At 34.7% G+C, this 18264-nt stretch overlaps 2 protein-coding genes and 1 long non-coding RNA gene across 6 annotated transcripts; 2 read left to right on the plus strand and 1 right to left on the minus strand.

Moving 5' to 3' along the window:
* Positions 1-2249: 2249 nt before the first annotated feature.
* LOC126849081 (sodium/potassium/calcium exchanger 4) lies at positions 2250-13116 on the minus strand. Of its 3 annotated transcripts, none has more exons than XM_050590604.1 (8): positions 12705-13116; positions 6879-7052; positions 5883-6070; positions 4512-4749; positions 3989-4120; positions 3302-3517; positions 2965-3066; positions 2250-2702 (listed from the first exon to the last, which is right to left on the minus strand). In XM_050590604.1, exons 1-8 carry the CDS (start codon positions 12727-12729, stop codon positions 2359-2361), a joined length of 1419 nt encoding a protein of 472 aa, XP_050446561.1. In that variant the 5' UTR covers positions 12730-13116; the 3' UTR covers positions 2250-2358. The 3 variants fall into 3 exon arrangements, with proteins under 3 accessions (XP_050446561.1, XP_050446560.1, XP_050446562.1); XM_050590603.1 differs by having other exon boundaries at positions 4512-4752; positions 12705-13113; XM_050590605.1 differs by lacking the exon at positions 12705-13116 and adding an exon at positions 12401-12681 and having other exon boundaries at positions 4512-4752.
* On the plus strand, positions 2605-5987 carry LOC126849106 (uncharacterized). The gene is made up of 3 exons (XR_007687351.1): positions 2605-2748; positions 4422-4701; positions 5866-5987. It is a non-coding gene; the product is annotated as an uncharacterized LOC126849106 (long non-coding RNA).
* On the plus strand, positions 6931-18197 carry LOC126849079 (sodium/potassium/calcium exchanger 4-like). 2 transcript variants are annotated; one of them, XM_050590600.1, is made up of 11 exons: positions 6931-7060; positions 8061-8301; positions 12315-12429; positions 14965-15189; positions 15392-15579; positions 15670-15817; positions 16101-16205; positions 16679-16738; positions 16936-17145; positions 17432-17533; positions 17657-18197. In XM_050590600.1, exons 2-11 carry the CDS (start codon positions 8230-8232, stop codon positions 17989-17991), a joined length of 1560 nt encoding a protein of 519 aa, XP_050446557.1. In that variant the 5' UTR covers positions 6931-7060; positions 8061-8229; the 3' UTR covers positions 17992-18197. The 2 variants fall into 2 exon arrangements, with proteins under 2 accessions (XP_050446557.1, XP_050446558.1); XM_050590601.1 differs by lacking the exons at positions 6931-7060; positions 8061-8301; positions 12315-12429 and adding an exon at positions 14048-14803.
* Positions 18198-18264: the final 67 nt, after the last annotated feature.

Genomic DNA, 18264 nt, shown 5'->3' on the forward strand with positions numbered 1-18264 from the left:
ATGAAAATTATCTCTCTACATAATAAAAATGTCAAAGCACTAACAGCGCGTCTAACAATGAGTTTTATTTTACAGATTGGCAACAACAATGTAACACGATTTAAGAATAATTTTATGCACAGAATGTAATCTGAAAAGCTAGTGAATATTAAAAAAAAAAAAGAAAATAGATATTAAATTTAAAAATAAGAAGTTTGTCATTTCGGTATTAATAGCATTTCGTGCTACGATTGTAGATACAAAATTAAAAATATTTTAAATTTGCATTACAATTTCTTACGGCGTAAACTGAAAATGTCAATCAAAAATTATCTTATTTCTTTATAAACTTTTTAATCTTCAACTTATGAAATATCTTAGTAATCATAAATTAATAGTCTTTAAAAAAAAACCATATGAAATTAACCAAAAAGGACTTATATTTTATTTATTTCACCTTTTTATATATTTTCTATAAAAAAATTTTATTCTTCTTCCTCTGTAAGACTGCAATTATATATGCTAAAACATATTTTTAGAAGAGTCTCGAGAAAATATCAACTTATGTTGATGTGTATTTTAAAAACAGCAACCGGCTTCAATGTGATGTATGTATATCGGATCTTCTTTCGTTCAATTTTTCTCGTGTAAACGAATAAAAATATCATAGTACGTATGCGTGCACGAGAAATAAAAGCGAAACGTGCCGTCCGTAAAATTCCCTTGACGAAATATAAATATCCCACAGCGTGCGTTTATAAATACTATCGATTTAAACGTTGTCTCATCATTCCCAAGGTAAATCAATCCAAAGTTTCATCAAGACATACAAAATAACGTCAAAAAAAATCACACGCATCTTTTTCGAATTATTATTGTTATGAGCAGATCGAAGACATTTTTTTTTTTGCGCGAGACAGTCTGTATAAGTTCCATATTTCTAAGTGAATATTCTCACCCCTTTCCCCTCACCCTCCCTCCTTTCCCGTATGCACACTCACAGAGACTGGAGAGGAATCGATTGTTATATATTGGCTGTATTATTTTAATAACTTATTACAGTACTTTATTAAATGTTAAGTTACGGTTTTATCTAAACACATTTACAGTCACAGATTTTGTATTTTCGCAATTTGTGGTGAAAGTGTGTTATCGCAGAAGGGTGTTGTCGCGCGCGACGGCTTGTTTCGACGTTATATTACGATTTTGCGTGTATATGTATGCGTGCCTGTTTGTGTCTGTTTCGCTTTACATTGCCGGCAGGTAAAGGATCGCCACGTGATCGTGAAACGGGAGAATTTTTCCGCTGTTCCTCGAATATACACTATCAATGGAGCAGCTTTTTTTCCTTTTTTTAGCGAAGATACTAAATAGAGATAAATTCGTCGAGCGACGTAATTCGGCGGATATTTAACAGCAAATTATTCCGGATAGTCGATAGTAAATTTGCGTATACTGTCGAAACGATGATAGGGCACGTTAATAGATCGACAGCGCGGATTCGTAAACAAACGAAACGAGCTGTCGTAACGGGTTAAATCGAGAGATGACATTTCACTCGCGTAAACACGTTTTCACGCGGTCACACACCGAGGTCTGCGATATGATGACGGAAACGGCAGTCTTTCTTGCGCTTTCATACAATTAGACACAGTCGCGGAGTACTCTTGTTCGATCCCTCCCCATTGTCGCTCAATTACGATTGTCAGAAATCCTGTATCTAGAGGCATTCGTCCCGGCGACGACTTTGCCTTCTCGACGCACGCGTTTAAATTCTCGGGCAAGCTACCAATTGTGCGGCTTGAGATCCGTGGCTCGCTACTGTGGCTAATCGTAAGTTGTTGATTTTTCGGCGCACACAATATAGCCGTAAGCACAGTAATCGTATTTTAAGAGAAAAATAAGCGAAGTAAGGGGAGAGAAGGGAAGAAGGAAGAGAGAAGAGTTGGCGTTGTATATATAATATATATATGTATAATACAGGTAAAAATTGAGAAAAACTTGAGATGAGAGAGCATAAAATGTATATGTCGGATGGAATGAAAAGATGTTGATTAATATACTCAAAAATGGCATGGAGATTTTACGATGAGAAGAAGAGAGCAGAACGACAAGAGAGAAAGAAAGAGATTCTTTTTAGAGAGCAGTAATAAATACAAAATGCATTACTGCCATAGTTCTAAACATGGTGATAACATTGTGATATTAAAACTGTACACACGGTGATGCCGTGTTGCTGGAAATATAAACACCCCTCGCACGAACGGGTCTCTCTCGGTAAGTCCGAAGGGGGGAGGGGGGAGAGTTTCCGGCGCGGATTGCGAGCGGGGCCGCGCCCGGACATGTATTGCGGGCGGGTCATCGTCCTGGGTATCTCGATCATTTCACCGTCCTTTGGCAGGTGGGGAGATTTACCGTGAAGAATACGTTGAGCTCGATCAGCGACGCCAGTATGAGGAACACGGCATACATGCACAAGCAGGCGCGGCCCACTTTTCTATCGAGCTGAAACTTGTTGGAGGCGAACGCGATGTACAGCAGCATCAGGGTCGACAGCAACGATATCGCGCTGTATTCCAGCCCACCGGAATTTATACTGATGTAATGCCTGCCGGGCTGCGTGGGCGAGAAGGATGACTTGATCAGCCAGGGTAGTCCGAGGCACAGAAGTATATCGAACGTGTTCGATCCTATCGAATTACTGATGCCCATTGAGCCATGCCCTGAACAATGAAAGAGGATGATAAGAGGAGTTACGGAAAGAAAAGAGTGTGTAATTATATTTTCCGCTATTTTCTTTTTTTCTTTTTTTTTTCATGAAATTCACCTTCTTCAGATTCCTACTCGATTCCAATCATCAAGTTCATCTCAATGTTTAACACAGCATGTGCTAATTTGATAATTAACGTAGCGATATCCCTTAGTTACGAAGAATTAATTTTCCGCGTATATTTTTATCATAAGCAGCAGTATAATTATGTATACCTTGTTTTGCGACAATCACACTCGATACGGCTTCGGGTACGCTGGTCCCTGCTGCGAGAAAAGTGATGCCCATTACGGAATCTGGTATTTTGAGCGTGTCGCCTGGAAGAGAATAAAATTTGCGCAAGCTTAAGATTAATACTTTTCGATTTTGGAGATTTTTCAAAATTCTTTTACGCGCATAAAAATGTTTCGTCATAATATTTTTTTCTTATCAGCATTGAGTCGAAGTGTCCTTAACGAAAATTTCATCAGACGTCATTTCTAACAGAACTTTTTCCATATTCGACTAATTTCGACTTGCTAAGTTGCAAATTAATATTATATCTTGACTCACCGATTATAGTGATCATCCAAGCTACAACGTAGCTAAGCGATCCAATCCATATGATGCACATCACGAACGTGACGGGAAACCAATTCTTAAATCGGGGTTTTTCGCAGTCGGGGATCGTGCACATGAATACTAGATGAATGGGCCATGTTGTGACCCAAGCGGTCTTCCTTAACCATCCGGCATGCGCAGGCCACACCAACAGTTCGTACTCATAATCTGTCATACAACATGTTACGGGAATATTAAATTCAAAACAGATATTGCCTCGTTTATCCTTCTTAAAGATTTCGCGAATGTCATTTTACGTAAAATAATATAAGTTGTATAAGATTTGAATAATAGCTCTGATAGATAAGCTTATCAAATTTAAATATTTGATCTCTCTGATCTCTTGATGACTGATACTCGGAAAATTTCCATTCGCACGTGCTCAATGCACACTTGACCTATCAAGTGGTTCACGTTCGAAATATTACACATTGCACTATTATTCGAAAATACTATTGTTGACAGATATATGGTGGTGTCATTGATACAGTTGATAATGGGATGGGCGCGTTTTGATTAGATTAGATATTATTATTAGGAGAGTAAATGTTTGTTAATGACACTTTTGTACGACAAATTATATTTTATTTTTAAATTTTTATTTATAATGTTGCAAAAAAAGAGAACAAACGGTCTTACTAGGATCTGGATTCTCTTCCTGCGTTTTTGTCCCGCCATTTTGTAGGGGCACGTCAATAGTGGCTATTTGCTCCACATGATCCCCGGGTGATTGTAATTTGTCCGGTCTCGGTAAGTGAATGTCGCTAGAATCTGTGAGAAACGTGCTTTTCAGGCAAGTAAACATATTATTACAGTGCCTGGATTAGATTGCAGAGACACATAATACGCTCGCTCGCTCTCGAGCTTCTCAGAGATCTCAGAAAACTCTCAGAAAACGTCAAAATATTTCGTCTCCTTCGTTTGAACTTTATTCTTATCAATTGCGCAATCACTTGATTAATTAATGAAAAGCTTTTTTAACGAGAAATTGATGGAAAATAGAGGGTGAAATATTTTATAAAACAAAAATAAATCGCTGCAGAATCGTTAGATGTTTTATTTATGCTTCTAGAATCATCTTGAAGTTACGAGTTTCTGTGCATGAAGATAACAGGACTCGTTGTCAATCAAAGTTGTAATAAAACCGAAATTATGGCCTCACCTGTCGTAACTCGTCGACCGTCCGAAGATATCTGGTCGTCGTTTGTACGGAATCTCGTACACCGCTGGAACGATTTATCCCAATACATCACGGCGATATAAACAATATACAAGAGCACCAACGTTAATGCCTCGTACCATTCCACTCGCTCGTCATGTATAATGCATATTAAAATGGCGACGGTGACACCGTAAGCAAGACAATCTCTGCTAACAGGCCACCAATCCAGTGGCACCACCTGCTTATGGGAAAAGATTATTATAAATATAATTTATGGCATATTTAATGACATCTGGAAAATATGTATCTTTCGTAAATATTATATTTGATGAACGTATCTTATGTATCCGGTGAGAAAAAATATTATCAGATATCCATAGATACTCTTGAATATTTGAAGGATTTTCTTACTCTCGGAAAATGAACGTTTTAAATATTCAATAATTTTAAATAGATATGCCATTTACGTGAAATTATGAAAATGAGATTATTTATCTATTTCTAAAGATAAAGACAACTTTATTGCTCTTGCGTGCTAAAATTACATTTAAAAAATTTCAATCCGTTAAAGGGGAATTTTTCTGGAAGGAAACATCTTTAGAAATTTTAGACACTATCTGTATATTTATTTTGTAATTATCTTGAATTTAATTTAAATTGTATTTGTACGCATAAATAAACTCGCAGATCTTTTACATATATAAAAGTATGCATTAAAATATTATGCGTGCAAATTTTCAAGAATGTTGATTACGTATTAGTATGACGCATTTCTGACAGTTTCTTAGTTCACATTGATATAGATTCTTGACGTTATCAATTGGCGTTATATTAAATTTATACTTATTATAGATATTGAATCGCGATAAAGTTAAACACATCGCTTGTTCATAATTATTTAAACACAAAATAAAATCGTTGGTGATTCAATAATAAATGATATTGACAAAAGGAAGAGAAAAGATTAATTTTTAATTGTCTAAAAAAAATTTTTAAATCCGTATCTTTTCCTATACTATGCATAAACTACAATATAAAACAAAATAATTAAAAAATATATATTTATACATTTGTATGCATAATATTTATATGTATATATATTATATATATATATATATATAAATTATTTAAAATATATATTTAATCTACGTACGCTTATTTTTCTCGCAGCAATATATATTTTATGTATTCTAATTAATATTATATAATTAATATTATATAATTAATCAACATTTTTTTTTATATATAGCATCCTTTTTTTATGTGCAAGTTTTCACGTTTTTCTCTTTGTTTAGATGTCTTTTGTATAAGTTTGTTACATCTATATATTATTTTTTTTTCTTAAATTATATAGAACACTTGGCAACCTACCATTCCCGCACCGATACCGCAGCAGGCTGGAACAGCCAGGATGTTGAATACTGCGGAACCTACTATCGTCCCGACGCCAATGTCACCTTCCGTGATGAATGTTCCGATGGCATTCACGAATAATTCTGGGGCCGACGTCGCCGCCGCCATAAACGTCGCGCCGGCTACGTCTTTTGACATCGAGAGTGCTAAAATGCAACATGTCAACTTCGATTCCTTTACTCTCAACTCTTATTTCTTATTTATATATATATATATATATATATATATATATATATATATATATATATATACGTGTACGTACACATGTACGGAGCATAAAAATATGTTACCATCTAGAGTGAATATTTCCTTTTTATGCAATTTCGTTGAAAAAATAGATACGGAAAAAATAATCGAGAGAGATTTAAAATAATAAAAGTTAATATAAGAGAGAGATTTTCTTCTTCGCCAAAAATATCCTTAGTGATAATGTCAAATGGACAATTTCAAGATTTAATATCACATTAAATGTCGCATCAATTAATTTTTTTTTTCTCAGCGATAAACTAATGCCTCGCATCTATTTTAGCGATAGATGTAATTGTCTGACTTTCGATACCTTCTACCGTGCGAATCGAACAATCACATTTAGCGCTGAAGGCTATTCCGAAGCTAAATACATATTTGTTTCGAGAAATGTCAGGCGAGGTTTCCGAATGAGGGACAATTACGGTAACTGATGAAGACGTGTCTGGCGCCCGCACTGACGCAGATATGCCGCAGCATGGGCATCGATTCGACAGTCGCATATCTCGAACGGGGGATCAGCACGAGGCGTCAGTAAGAGTGCCAGAATGATCTGTTTTGATCCGATCTAGATGTTTAAGTCTATTTGTAGGATCGCGATTGGCACCGGCTTTGATTGAACAAACATTTCTCTCTCGATGTATGGGATTAAGAGGGGAAAAAAAAATATATATATGGAAATATATATATGTAATACAACCCTCTTACCGTGACATATTTTTTCTACAGCAGGTACGAAGAATTTATCGCATACTACTGCTAAAGCGATAAATAAGTAAAGCGACACGATGACGTGTACGACAACGGCACCGCCTTGTCTTTGCTCCTCATCAAACAGGTCGTGTGGAAAATCTTCTATAGCCGGTGGCGTACAATTTATACCTAAAAGTGTAAGTTTTTTTTCCTTTAAGAAACGTACATAGTGTAAACGATATCGTGTAACAATCTCGTCGTCAGAATTCTTATATAATTATTCATTATCGTCGTTTTGTCTGAAATTTTTTCAAGACCTTAATTTAAACAAAATATTTTTTTATCTTTATGAAACGTCTTTTTTTCTCTACCAGAGAAAAATTTTATGCTATGTTCGAATGCAATCGTCACGTTCTACAGGGGGCGTTGACTTATGACGGACGTGCCTTAATTTACTTCATCGATATCGCAAGCGGTAATAATCGCGGTAATCTTACATAATTGATAGAGATAGCAGAAATATCTTCAGTTTTTTATTTCTCTCTCTCTCTCTCCCTCTCTCTCTCTCTCTCTCTCTCTCTCTGTCGGAATGGATGATAATTTCAAGAGATTCAAATTTTAAATCTTATTATCCATTTTTATTTATTTACTTTTTTTTTCGAGTCAATTCGCTCGAGGATAAAACTTTGGCGAGAAGAACTTTCATCTCCCGCAGTCTCAATTTACTTTATATCGCGAAGGATTCTGTCGGCCGTACTCTACGATTTTCGCCGCACCCTGCATCATTCGCGGCGATCGCATAATACCGATTCCGGATGTATGTACCGCACCCAGGACACACTCGTATCCGACGAAATGCGTTTTTTATCGTTGCGTAACACGCAAAGCGCGTATCTACAAAATCGTATAGTGCGCAGGTTAATTAAACCGCGAAATACCTTCGTTTCTATTTACGGATCGCAGCGCGAACAGACACTCTCAGACGAGAAACATTGCATTCTCTCATGTATTTTTGACAATTCGACACGTGCGTTCCAGTTATGCTACCAGTTATTCGCGCGATATTAACAATTACGCGTGTTTGCTACTTTAATGTAAAGCAGAAGAAGCTCTTTTCCTCGAAGCTTCGCGACCGCTCGTGGCTTTAATACGATAAGAGCGGAGGGAGGAGCTTAAAGTTAACCATTATCTTTTAAGAGCCGGCGGCTCATTCTGCGGCGCTAAAAGGGAGCGAAGTCGTGACGACGACGACGAAGACGATGAGGATGACGAGGAGGCAGATCGACGGTTACGAAATCGGCATACGAGCAACACGTACGTTGACTCGCCGAATAGATACACGGTCCCGACTAGAAAACGACACGGAATGTCACGCCATGCACCGGCCACACGAACACGTCGACGACGGTGTGCGCTGTCCAAATCGGATCGTGTGGTGGTAAGATAACGATACGCCACAAGTAGGAAACGTCTCGTTACCGTTCGTTATTACTTCAATTTTATGGAACCATCGTGTCGTGCCGAATTCTTTTGGCAAACAAGCCGCGGGGCGGAGAGGGAGGGGTATAAAGGTGGGTCCGTCAGATGCGATTGATCGTGCCTGATCATCGAGCGGCACGCTCTCTCGTAATTTTAGGGGACGAATTTTCAAAGGCGAATCCCTTGCGAACATCTTATCATTTATCGAACTACGAGACACGCGTTCTCCTCATTTTGCAGTCGATCTGCTGCTCATTGCCAAATATTATTCTAGATATTAGAAATTTTTAGATTTTAATATCGATATATATGTATTCAAGTATATCTAACAAACTTTGATGCTAAAATATAATTTTCTTCTTGTGTATAATTAATGTTTGAAAACATATTGAAAATGTATTACATGCATTGCGTGTGTATACATAAACATTTGATTTAGCTTCAATCTAACTTTGATAATGTTCTTCCAAGTAGAATCTTTTTTGTACATTTGTGGATATTTAAGCTTTCTTGACAAATTTGATCGTCTTATTAATTTATTTTACTCATGTGACTGTGACACGGCTACCTTACCATTATGTATTTTGTTCATAATCGCGAATTAAAATCTATTACTCAACAATTGTCCAATAAAGCAACGTCCAATTAACAATAAATTGTTAAAAACCACGCTACTACATAATAATCATAAATATAGCATATTAAGACGCATCGTGACAATCATAAGAAGCTATCTGAAACTTATTCAAATTTCTTTTTTCAAAAAAATATTTAATAAATCATTTTCTTTGAATATTATTCATTTATCTGATCATTACTGGATTACTATAAAAGGTCCGATTTAAATTATCCTTTTAAAGGATTAAATATATCAGCGGCACATATAAAATAGGCGTTTATTCGTACCAGATTAACTAATTGCGCTGCCGTCGTCATTTAAAACGACATCTCGACAATGAAGTTAATTAACGATATTTCTCTATCTCTCTCGCAATTTTATATTTTATATAATTTCTCTCTCTCTCTCTCTTTCTCTCTATCTCTCTCTCTCTCCGCATTTTACCCCGTGAGGGGAGAGATACACGAGCATGCGAACATGCGCGCGCGTATTGGTGCCTCTTACAGGTTTCATACCGCTATGTGACTGGATGTGACTTCCTACCGATTAAGCAACCTAAAGAAGTTAAATTGCTCTCATTCAACTTGGCAGAACAGATGCCATTCATGTCTAATGTACGTCGTATAAACGTAGATATATATCACGGACGACTCAACGACTCGGGTTCTCCGGCGATTCGTTCGCTCGAAAGGGCGCGGCGCGATCCCGTCGCCGGTTGCCGGCAGACGGTAGCCGATGGATAACACAGTTCGACGGAAAAAAAAAAAAAATTAAAAGAAAAGACGAGGAACAATTAATCCCCTTGTAGTTATCTCGATCGATTATTTATTATCCATCGGCGATCGCCGGTACATTGGATCCGCCGTTTGACAATCGTCAAACTTGACATTAGATTCGTAATCATGAATACCTCCTCGATGTTGCTATATACAAATTTTTACAGACTCGATTTTCTTTTTATCTTGATATATGTCGTCCTGAATTTTACCATTTCGAATTTTAACAAGACCTGTTTTAATATATCAAATTTGCATTCAACAATTTATAAATCTTCAACTTTGAATAAACGATCGAAAGATATTTGGTAGAATTTTTCTTGAGAATTGAAATTTTCTAATACTTAATTTTAGTTAATAAAAAAATTAATCTTTTTTTCTCGTGTCATACAAATGCCGTAGCTATTAATACGATAAGCTAATATAAAGCGTTAAAACAGTCTTTTTAGAATACTAATCTGAAATTTTTCAAAATTGTAAAAATATTCTAAAGGTTTAAAGAATATTCAAAATTTTATATAAAAAATACTAGATGAAATAATTACTATCTTTTTCTTGGCCTTAAAAAAATATTAACTTTTTGTTGAATTGCATTAATTAATTAGCCATCGGCTTATCAATAGCCAACATGACGTTTCTACAATTATTAACATTTTCTTAAATCTTTGATAAACTTATTACAATTTTTCAATGATATGCGTAAAGTTATATAAAAATCACGTATTTTATATGTACAACTTTTTATCTTTATCAGAGAGAGAAAGTTCGCAAGGGTTACAAATATGTCATAAAGATAATATCATAGTGGAAAAGTCATAAGTAAATGATTTCCATTATCGTTATACGTTTTATAATGTACCTTGCATTGGAGGTAAAAGAACGATTTTGAATCATTATAATAGCAAAGTCATGTAACACAATGTAAATTGTAATAATAGATAACAGAGACATGTGACATTAATTCAATGTTTTATTTTTTTCAAAATTATGTTTTTCAGATTTAATCGTCAAATTTTGATTATTTTTATTGGTTTGATCTTACTAGATTTGCCTAAATTCTGTTAAACAATATACTATTTCTTATATTTTTGTGTCTTGTCTTACACAATCGAAAAAGAACATTGGATTATACTCTTATATATATATGATAAGTATTAATTATCATTACGATTACATTAAGTTGTAATTTCGAAGAATCTTGAAAGAATTGGAAATTAATTTGTTATTTTCAAGAGAGAAAGAGAGAAATATTTTCACAAGACACTCGATTAAAAATAAAAGACTTATGTAAACATTCAGGATTTAAATGGTGTGTAACGTAAACAAAAACAGTTTTTCTCTTTCACGGAATAATAATAAATAATAATAATAAATTTAAAAAAAAGATATTTTTTGTCGTGAAATGCGAGGGGAACTCACAACATGTATAATTCCCTCTCTAAACTATGGTTTATTTAGTTTACATACAAATCTAAGTCTGAACACATACGCAACTGATAATGATCATAGACAAGTGAGTGACAAAGAGCGGTACGTTAGGATAATAAACGTCGAATGAGCGTTATTTTCATTAATTCTCATTAATCCTATCTCGTAATTGATGATGTTTAATTAGCTTTAGTTTGCTTTAAGCCACCTGTGTTATCTCATCTCAAGACTCCCGCCGGGTTGGCTTTAATTAATGCTTCACCATCCCCTGCGTTGTTCTTATTAAAGGTCAACGTAACTGCTCGCAACGAAAGCGGATGCTTCGTCTAACGCGAGTACAGTGTGGAGGTGAACTTCTACGTCTACATCGCTAACGCGTGTGGCTGTTGATACGCCATTGATAAAGATCTTCGGGCGAGATCTTGGCTCAAAAGATGTCTGCAGAGAACGTTTGGAAAAAATTGGCGAGCTCTCTTTTAAACATTTGAATAGAGTAATTAATTTTATCATCACTTTTTCCTCAATTTCGTAAATGACTTTATGTACCTTTAACAAGAAGATGACATTTTCACGTGTACATTTGATCGCGTTGATAGCATTTCATATATCCGGATTAACATGCCAAGAGCTCATCTTTGCACCTTAGTCAGGATATGATTATCTTGTTAGCGATAAGGATAATTTGACTACATTAGTGTGCTCAACACACAGTGTATTGATAAATTAAATTTGAAATGCCAGTTTTGTTTTCGCAAGTTTATGATATGCATGAATAAATAATTTTGTTTGCAGACAAGTAATATGACGATTCGTCAGAAATATGTTATTTGTACAAGTAAAATAGCAAAATTCTAAAAGAAAGAAGATAGATGAGGAAAGCAAGAAAGGAATATCTTTGGATATAATTATTCTAAAATTAAAAATAAATAAAATAGAAAAATTCCTCAACTTTGCACATAGAATAATATCTAAGCAGCACGATTGTTAATGAAAGAGAGGGGAGCAAAGCGAAAGAGGCAAATGGATAATTTTGTCAGAAAAAGATATGAGAAAAGAGGAGACGAAGCAGATATACATGTCTAAATATTTCCTACTGGTTCTATATAATATCACGAATGTCGCAAGCGCCATAAAGAGATTTTTTTCTAGGAACACTTTCTTCATCATCGGTCGCTGTTTATCGCGAGGAGAATAATTGACACCAAGCCAACGCCAAGTACAACGAAACATCCTACCGTATTCGCACATTCTCCGTCTTCACAAGGTAACTCTCGCGTTCGCGGAGAAACGCAAAGTGCCAAGTAAACGAGTCGATCGAAAGCACCTTACATATATGTGAATGCACGTATTTCATTTTTTTCCGACCCTTTTCTCCGGCTCTCCAAATTTTTTTTTCCCCGCTCATCCCGTCGCCGTTTTCCGTTTCTCCTAATCGACATATTTCCCCGTGCACGGTTCACAACATCCTCGCTTCGAAACTGTTTTAACACGGTCGCACACAGTCCCGGTGATATTATTGAAAATAAGATTCAAACACACCTCCTCCTAGGTCAGTCGTATCCATGTTGTCAATCCCGTTGTCACACACATACTACATTAACATCTACTCCGAAGTCCGACATCGTTTGTTGGAATCGCCCCTCCCTCTATCTCTTCTCTCGCACGTAGCGCCTGTTGCTGAATCGTATCGCATGTGTAGCTTCAAGCCGACGGAGTTCCAAAAATTTACAATAGCAAAAACAACACGTATTAGGTACATCGTCGAGCTACCGCAACATAGATGCTTTGAAAGCGAGAAAAAAAATAGGTGCGCTTAAGAACGCATGTTTTAACAAAATTACAGCTAATCATCGTATCGTTCATTTTCATAAATTTGTAAGACATATAAACGACACATATGTCAAAAAGAAGAAAATCTAACGACACTGTTAGTGATTAATAAATCGACTTTTTCGTTCTTAGCATCTTCGATAATATTTTTTTCGCGATTATAAATCTTGAATATGAGAATGTATCGCATAATTTATTTTTTTTTTTAGTTTAAAAGAGATTTCTTGCTATACAAGTTTTTTTTAAAGTTTATAAAAAATTAATAAAAAGCGTATCGTCAATAGAGGACACTTATCTAATAATTATATCATTTTTATCATTATCGTAACAAGATAATAATCATTTATCATAATAAAATAATAATATAAAACATTTATCCTTTTAATTAATAAAATAGATTCACGCAAAGTGGCCTCTCCTTTCAGCTAAGTACGGCTTAAAACCAGATAGACTGGAGTCTCTTCTGTTAAGTTTATACTATGTCGTACACACTCATACATCCAACGTGCATCAATTCGCCTGGTACAGATGCACTGAACTACTCTGTTCTATCTACGTGGATAATACATGTCTACATCTGCATCGGTGCATCTTGCACTCGAAATTAATGTATGTATTAACGTACGCAACATTCATATAATTGTACAATTTTTTGACAATTTTTCATTATTAAACGATCTGCGTGTTACATTTTAATAAAAGTTTTCAAATTTAATACGAATTACAAGATTTAATTTTATTAATAAACTTTGCATCCAATTCCATTTGAAAATAATCGAAATTTATCAATTATCGAAAAGTAGTTTACTTAATTCTCAGATAATATTATCTTTAATATGTTACAAAGATTTGTATATATATATATATATATATATGCTCTATAATTTTCATTCTAAAAATTTATATTATCGCAAAATATGTTTTCTAACTATTCGTTTCGTTTCGATTCGATTACAAAGTAGCTCAATATCTGTCAATACTTTGGCGCGATAAAAGATGTTTCTCTAAACAGATACGAGAAAATTTAGACACACATAAGATTTAATCGTGTCTAATCGTGTGCCGTGGTATTATCTGCGCTTACCAAACGAAAAAAACTATAAATCAAATAACTTGCGCGATTCATCTCGATCTCAAAGATATCGATCGTTTATAAATACGCAGAATCACACATACATTGCACGATATATTTAAAATAAATTTTAATCGGAATGTGTGCGAGTATCAATACGTACGAGGTAGCTTTCCTACGATAAGACAACCATGTGACAAACTCGTGAAGTGAGGAGTAACAATGTAAATTCATCGGGGCTAACATTAAGATTATAAATTCTCGTATAAATCTCAATTGTCGCAGAAATAGCAGATTCGAAGGACGAAAACACGTTTGTGTCTGTGAAAATCGGAAATTTTCCTACGCGTGTTTAATCGAAGGGATAGATTATTTTGCGCAGTATCTTATCGGTGTCTCTGTAAGAGAGCGCGATAAATCTCTCACGAATGAAAAATATAAACGTGTGATCGAACTCTGAGAGTCGGATAAACGGCAGGTAATCATTGCGTGTCGTATCGCATCGTGAAAACGTCGAGAGGGAGAAAAATCACGTAGTTTTGCGTCTGTCGCGCTATAACCCGAAAAAAATCACCCTCTTGCTCGTGTTCTTACATAAGAATGGTATGGCGGCACAGACATATGGTCGGATACCGGATATTTCTCGTTATTACTATACCAGCTACGTACATTTTTTACGTCAGTATGATGGGACTGTTTTCTGACAGTTCAAATATCGTCTACGAAGCAGACTGGCGTGAGTATATAGAATAATACGGATGTTTTTCTCCATTCCTTTCTTATGCGTTTTAAGAAGAATAATTATATTTAAAATTCGTCGGAATAAAATGTTTTTTTTATAAGAATGCAATTTTTTTTACATTTTTGCTCATGCCTGTGATGCTGTTTTTGTTTTAGAGGGACGTAAATTGCTACAGGCGGACGAGTTGGAGCAACAAGGGAACGATAGTTACAACTGCACGCCACCGACCATCAAAGAATTCCCGTCTGACGGATTTACGCGACGGCAAAGACAGGCAGGATTTGTAGTAATCCACTTCGTCATCGCTATCTATCTGTTTTTATTACTTGCTATTGTCTGCGACGATTATTTCGTTCCCTCTATTAAGAAAATTTGCGAGAGTGAGTATATAACTGAAGGACTATTGTTCTCCGACTTGACCGCATTTTCAAGTATATATAATCCATATATCCTCTATTCTATTTTATAATATTTTTATTTTTTATTCGATTTTTCACGATCTCTCTTTCTCTTTCGCTTTCTATCTTTCGCGCGACAAAATAAAGCGCTTGTTAAAATAAAACGAACGAAATCTCTTGGCAGAGCTTAATGTCACTGAGGATGTGGCTGGCGCGACCGTGATGGCGGCTGCGAGTTCGAGTCCGGAATTGTTCATCAACGTCATTGGCACCTTCGTGACGGAAGGTGATTTGGGAGTCGGCACTATCGTCGGTTCCGCGGTATTCAACATATTAGCGGTACCCGCGTGTTGCGCGTTGTTTGCGAACAAAGTATGTATGCGCTGTATAAATTCTGATGTAATTTTGTGCAATTTCGGTCCTTCTCATCGTACATATTTAATCCTTATATTATATCTACAGGTATTACACTTAGAACGGTGGCCTGTGTCGCGTGATACATTGGCATATGCCTTGACAGTTCTTCTCTTGATCTTGACTCTGCGAGACGGACGTATCGAGTGGTATGAGGCGCTCATCCTCGTCGCTTGTTACATTTTGTATATAACAGGTAATATATGTCGAATGAATTTCAGAATGGATGCTAATTAAAATTTTTTTTTTATGTTAAGTCTGAAAAATCACGAATTTTAATTTTGTTCCAAATTTAAAAGTATATAGTAACACAGAAATATTTAGACTATATTTTAATTTTACAACTTGTTTAAAATGAAAATTTTAATAGCAAGTAATTAATCAAATTTAGTTTGCCGCGATCATAATATATTATTAACGTAGAATACTTAAACAATTAAAAAATATCTAATGATCGCTGTCACGCTCATCTGTTTTAGCAATGTGTTTCAACCGCCGTATCAGCAATTTCATAAATCGAGTAACGTCTAGAAAGAAAAGATATAGAAATATCTGCGAAGAGAGTCCCCTGCTTCTACCAAATAGTAAGACATCGATCGATATAATATAATTTTTTATTATTGTCTCTGCAAAAAAATAAGTGAATTAAAAAAAATTGATACAATTTCATTCTGTGAAGTTATAAATTTTTAATCTTCAGAAGTCAGGGATTGTGTGCCCCTGATATTCTTTAATTCCTTTTCGTTTCTCTATTAAAAAATAAACTTTGTTTTATTCTATTTTTTAATAAATGTCTATGATTTATCCTGTAGATCGTCAAAAAATAAAAGAGATTAAAAAGTTAAGAAATTTGTGATAAAAATTGGTGCTTGATGTATAAAGAAATAAAAATCGGCAAAAAAATCCTCAAAATTTGATTAGGAGAGTTTAATCTCACAGAATAAATTCCTTCAATTTATTTTAATCCACATATCTTTTTGCAGGGATTGCATACGGTAACTACTCGTAAGAAATGTAATCTCATGCTTGGCTATCTTTCATTCTTTGAATCTGACAGACTTGATCAAAGAAACGGAGATTTGTGAATTTTCGAGTTCGAGTGAGGCGGACGAATCACGTATGTATTACAAAATTAATATATATGATTGTACGATAGCTGTGTAATATTTCGCACTCAGCATCTTTATATAATCTTGTTTCGACATATGTATGTGCACGCTAATAATATAAGTTCTTGTATACTTATGATGCATGGAGAATAATAACGTAAAATATATGCATTATATTTTACGCATTATATATCTTTTTTTTTAGTCGAGATAGTAAATATGACGTCTTGGCCGAATTCGACATGTGAGAAAATATGGTGGATAATCACTTGGCCCATTAATCTAGTATTACTCATTACTATTCCCGACTGCAGAAGGAGCAAATTACGATTCTGCTATCCTATTACATTTTTCATGTGTGTGATATGGATTGCGACTTCATCCTACATTATTGGATGGGTTATCACTGTTATCGGTATGTATCGTTTCGTTTTCGAATATAAATCGAATATAAATATAATTATTAAATATATATTTAATATTTTATTTAAATCTCTACCACCGATAAAAACTTCACAAAACAAACTTAAAACTTAATAGCTTGCTGAAGCGTAAAATTTATACTCCATATAACATTACATCAAAACATCAGAAGAATATTGTATGTGGAAATGTTTAAAGATCCTAAATTTCTTAAACATTATTTCAGACGTTTTGTTTTTATATTATTTGAAATGATTCATGTCACGTTTATATTTCAGGCAATACTTTTAGAATTCCTGATTCTATTATGGGCTTAACGTTTCTCGCAGCAGGAATGAGCATACCTGAAGCAGTTTCAAGTGTTATTGTTACAAATCAAGGTAAACACCTTATCTATATGTAGCCCTATTAAACTGTGACATTAAAAATATCAAAATCTCTGTCCCGTCCTATACTTTTTATATAAGAATACTTTGTATGTAAATACTAAAAATTCTTTACAGGTCTCGGAGGTATGGGGATAAGTAATTCGATTGGATCAAACGTATTCGATGTCTTATTGTGTCTCGGATTGCCATGGTTTATAAAAGCTACGCTATTACCGAAAATACCCGGACAATATTATGTTCAGATCAATTCTCAGGGACTAGTATACAGTTCAGCATCTCTCTTTTCTACGTTAATCATCTTATATGGAGCTTTACTTATTAACAAATTCAAATTAAATCGAACAGTCGGAATCATCTGTCTCGTGATGTACATCGTATTTTTGATATTTGCATCCATTATAGAACTAAATACATTCTTTGTCGTTAATTTACCGATATGTATTGACTAGGAAATATATCAATTTTCTTCAGACATAAAGCAATATTTATGTTTTTGGTTGATATCTGTGTGTGAATCTGTATGTTGCGGCAAGCAAATTTTTACTTAAAACAACTTACTTAAAACAAAACTTGTTTGTACAATTTTCGTACAAGTATCAAACAAAGATATCTGAATATTAATAAAGCTTTAATTAATATATAAAATTAAAAACAAGCCATGATTTATCTATTCTCTACATATATTACTCATGAAAATTATGTTATAAATTATTATATTAACT

Source organism: Cataglyphis hispanica, chromosome 4 (assembly GCF_021464435.1).
Source record: "Cataglyphis hispanica isolate Lineage 1 chromosome 4, ULB_Chis1_1.0, whole genome shotgun sequence".
NCBI classification, from domain to species: Eukaryota; Metazoa; Arthropoda; class Insecta; order Hymenoptera; family Formicidae; genus Cataglyphis; species Cataglyphis hispanica.

Bases quoted from the DNA above. Each gene is read 5' to 3' on its own strand.
- LOC126849079 (XM_050590600.1), top strand. From the start codon at position 8,230: ATGTCACGCCATGCACCGGCCACACGAACACGTCGACGACGGTGTGCG. The intron at 15,190-15,391 runs GTGAGTATATAA...ATCTCTTGGCAG, and splicing joins TATTAAGAAAATTTGCGAGA to AGCTTAATGTCACTGAGGAT. The intron at 16,739-16,935 runs GTATGTATTACA...CTTTTTTTTTAG, and splicing joins GAGTGAGGCGGACGAATCAC to TCGAGATAGTAAATATGACG.
- LOC126849081 (XM_050590603.1), bottom strand. From the start codon at position 12,729: ATGGATACGACTGACCTAGGAGGAG. The intron at 7,053-12,704 runs GTGTGTTTGAAT...TTACACTTTTAG, and splicing joins TACGACTGACCTAGGAGGAG to GTATAAATTGTACGCCACCG. The intron at 6,071-6,878 runs GTAAGAGGGTTG...GTTGCATTTTAG, and splicing joins TGTAGAAAAAATATGTCACG to CACTCTCGATGTCAAAAGAC.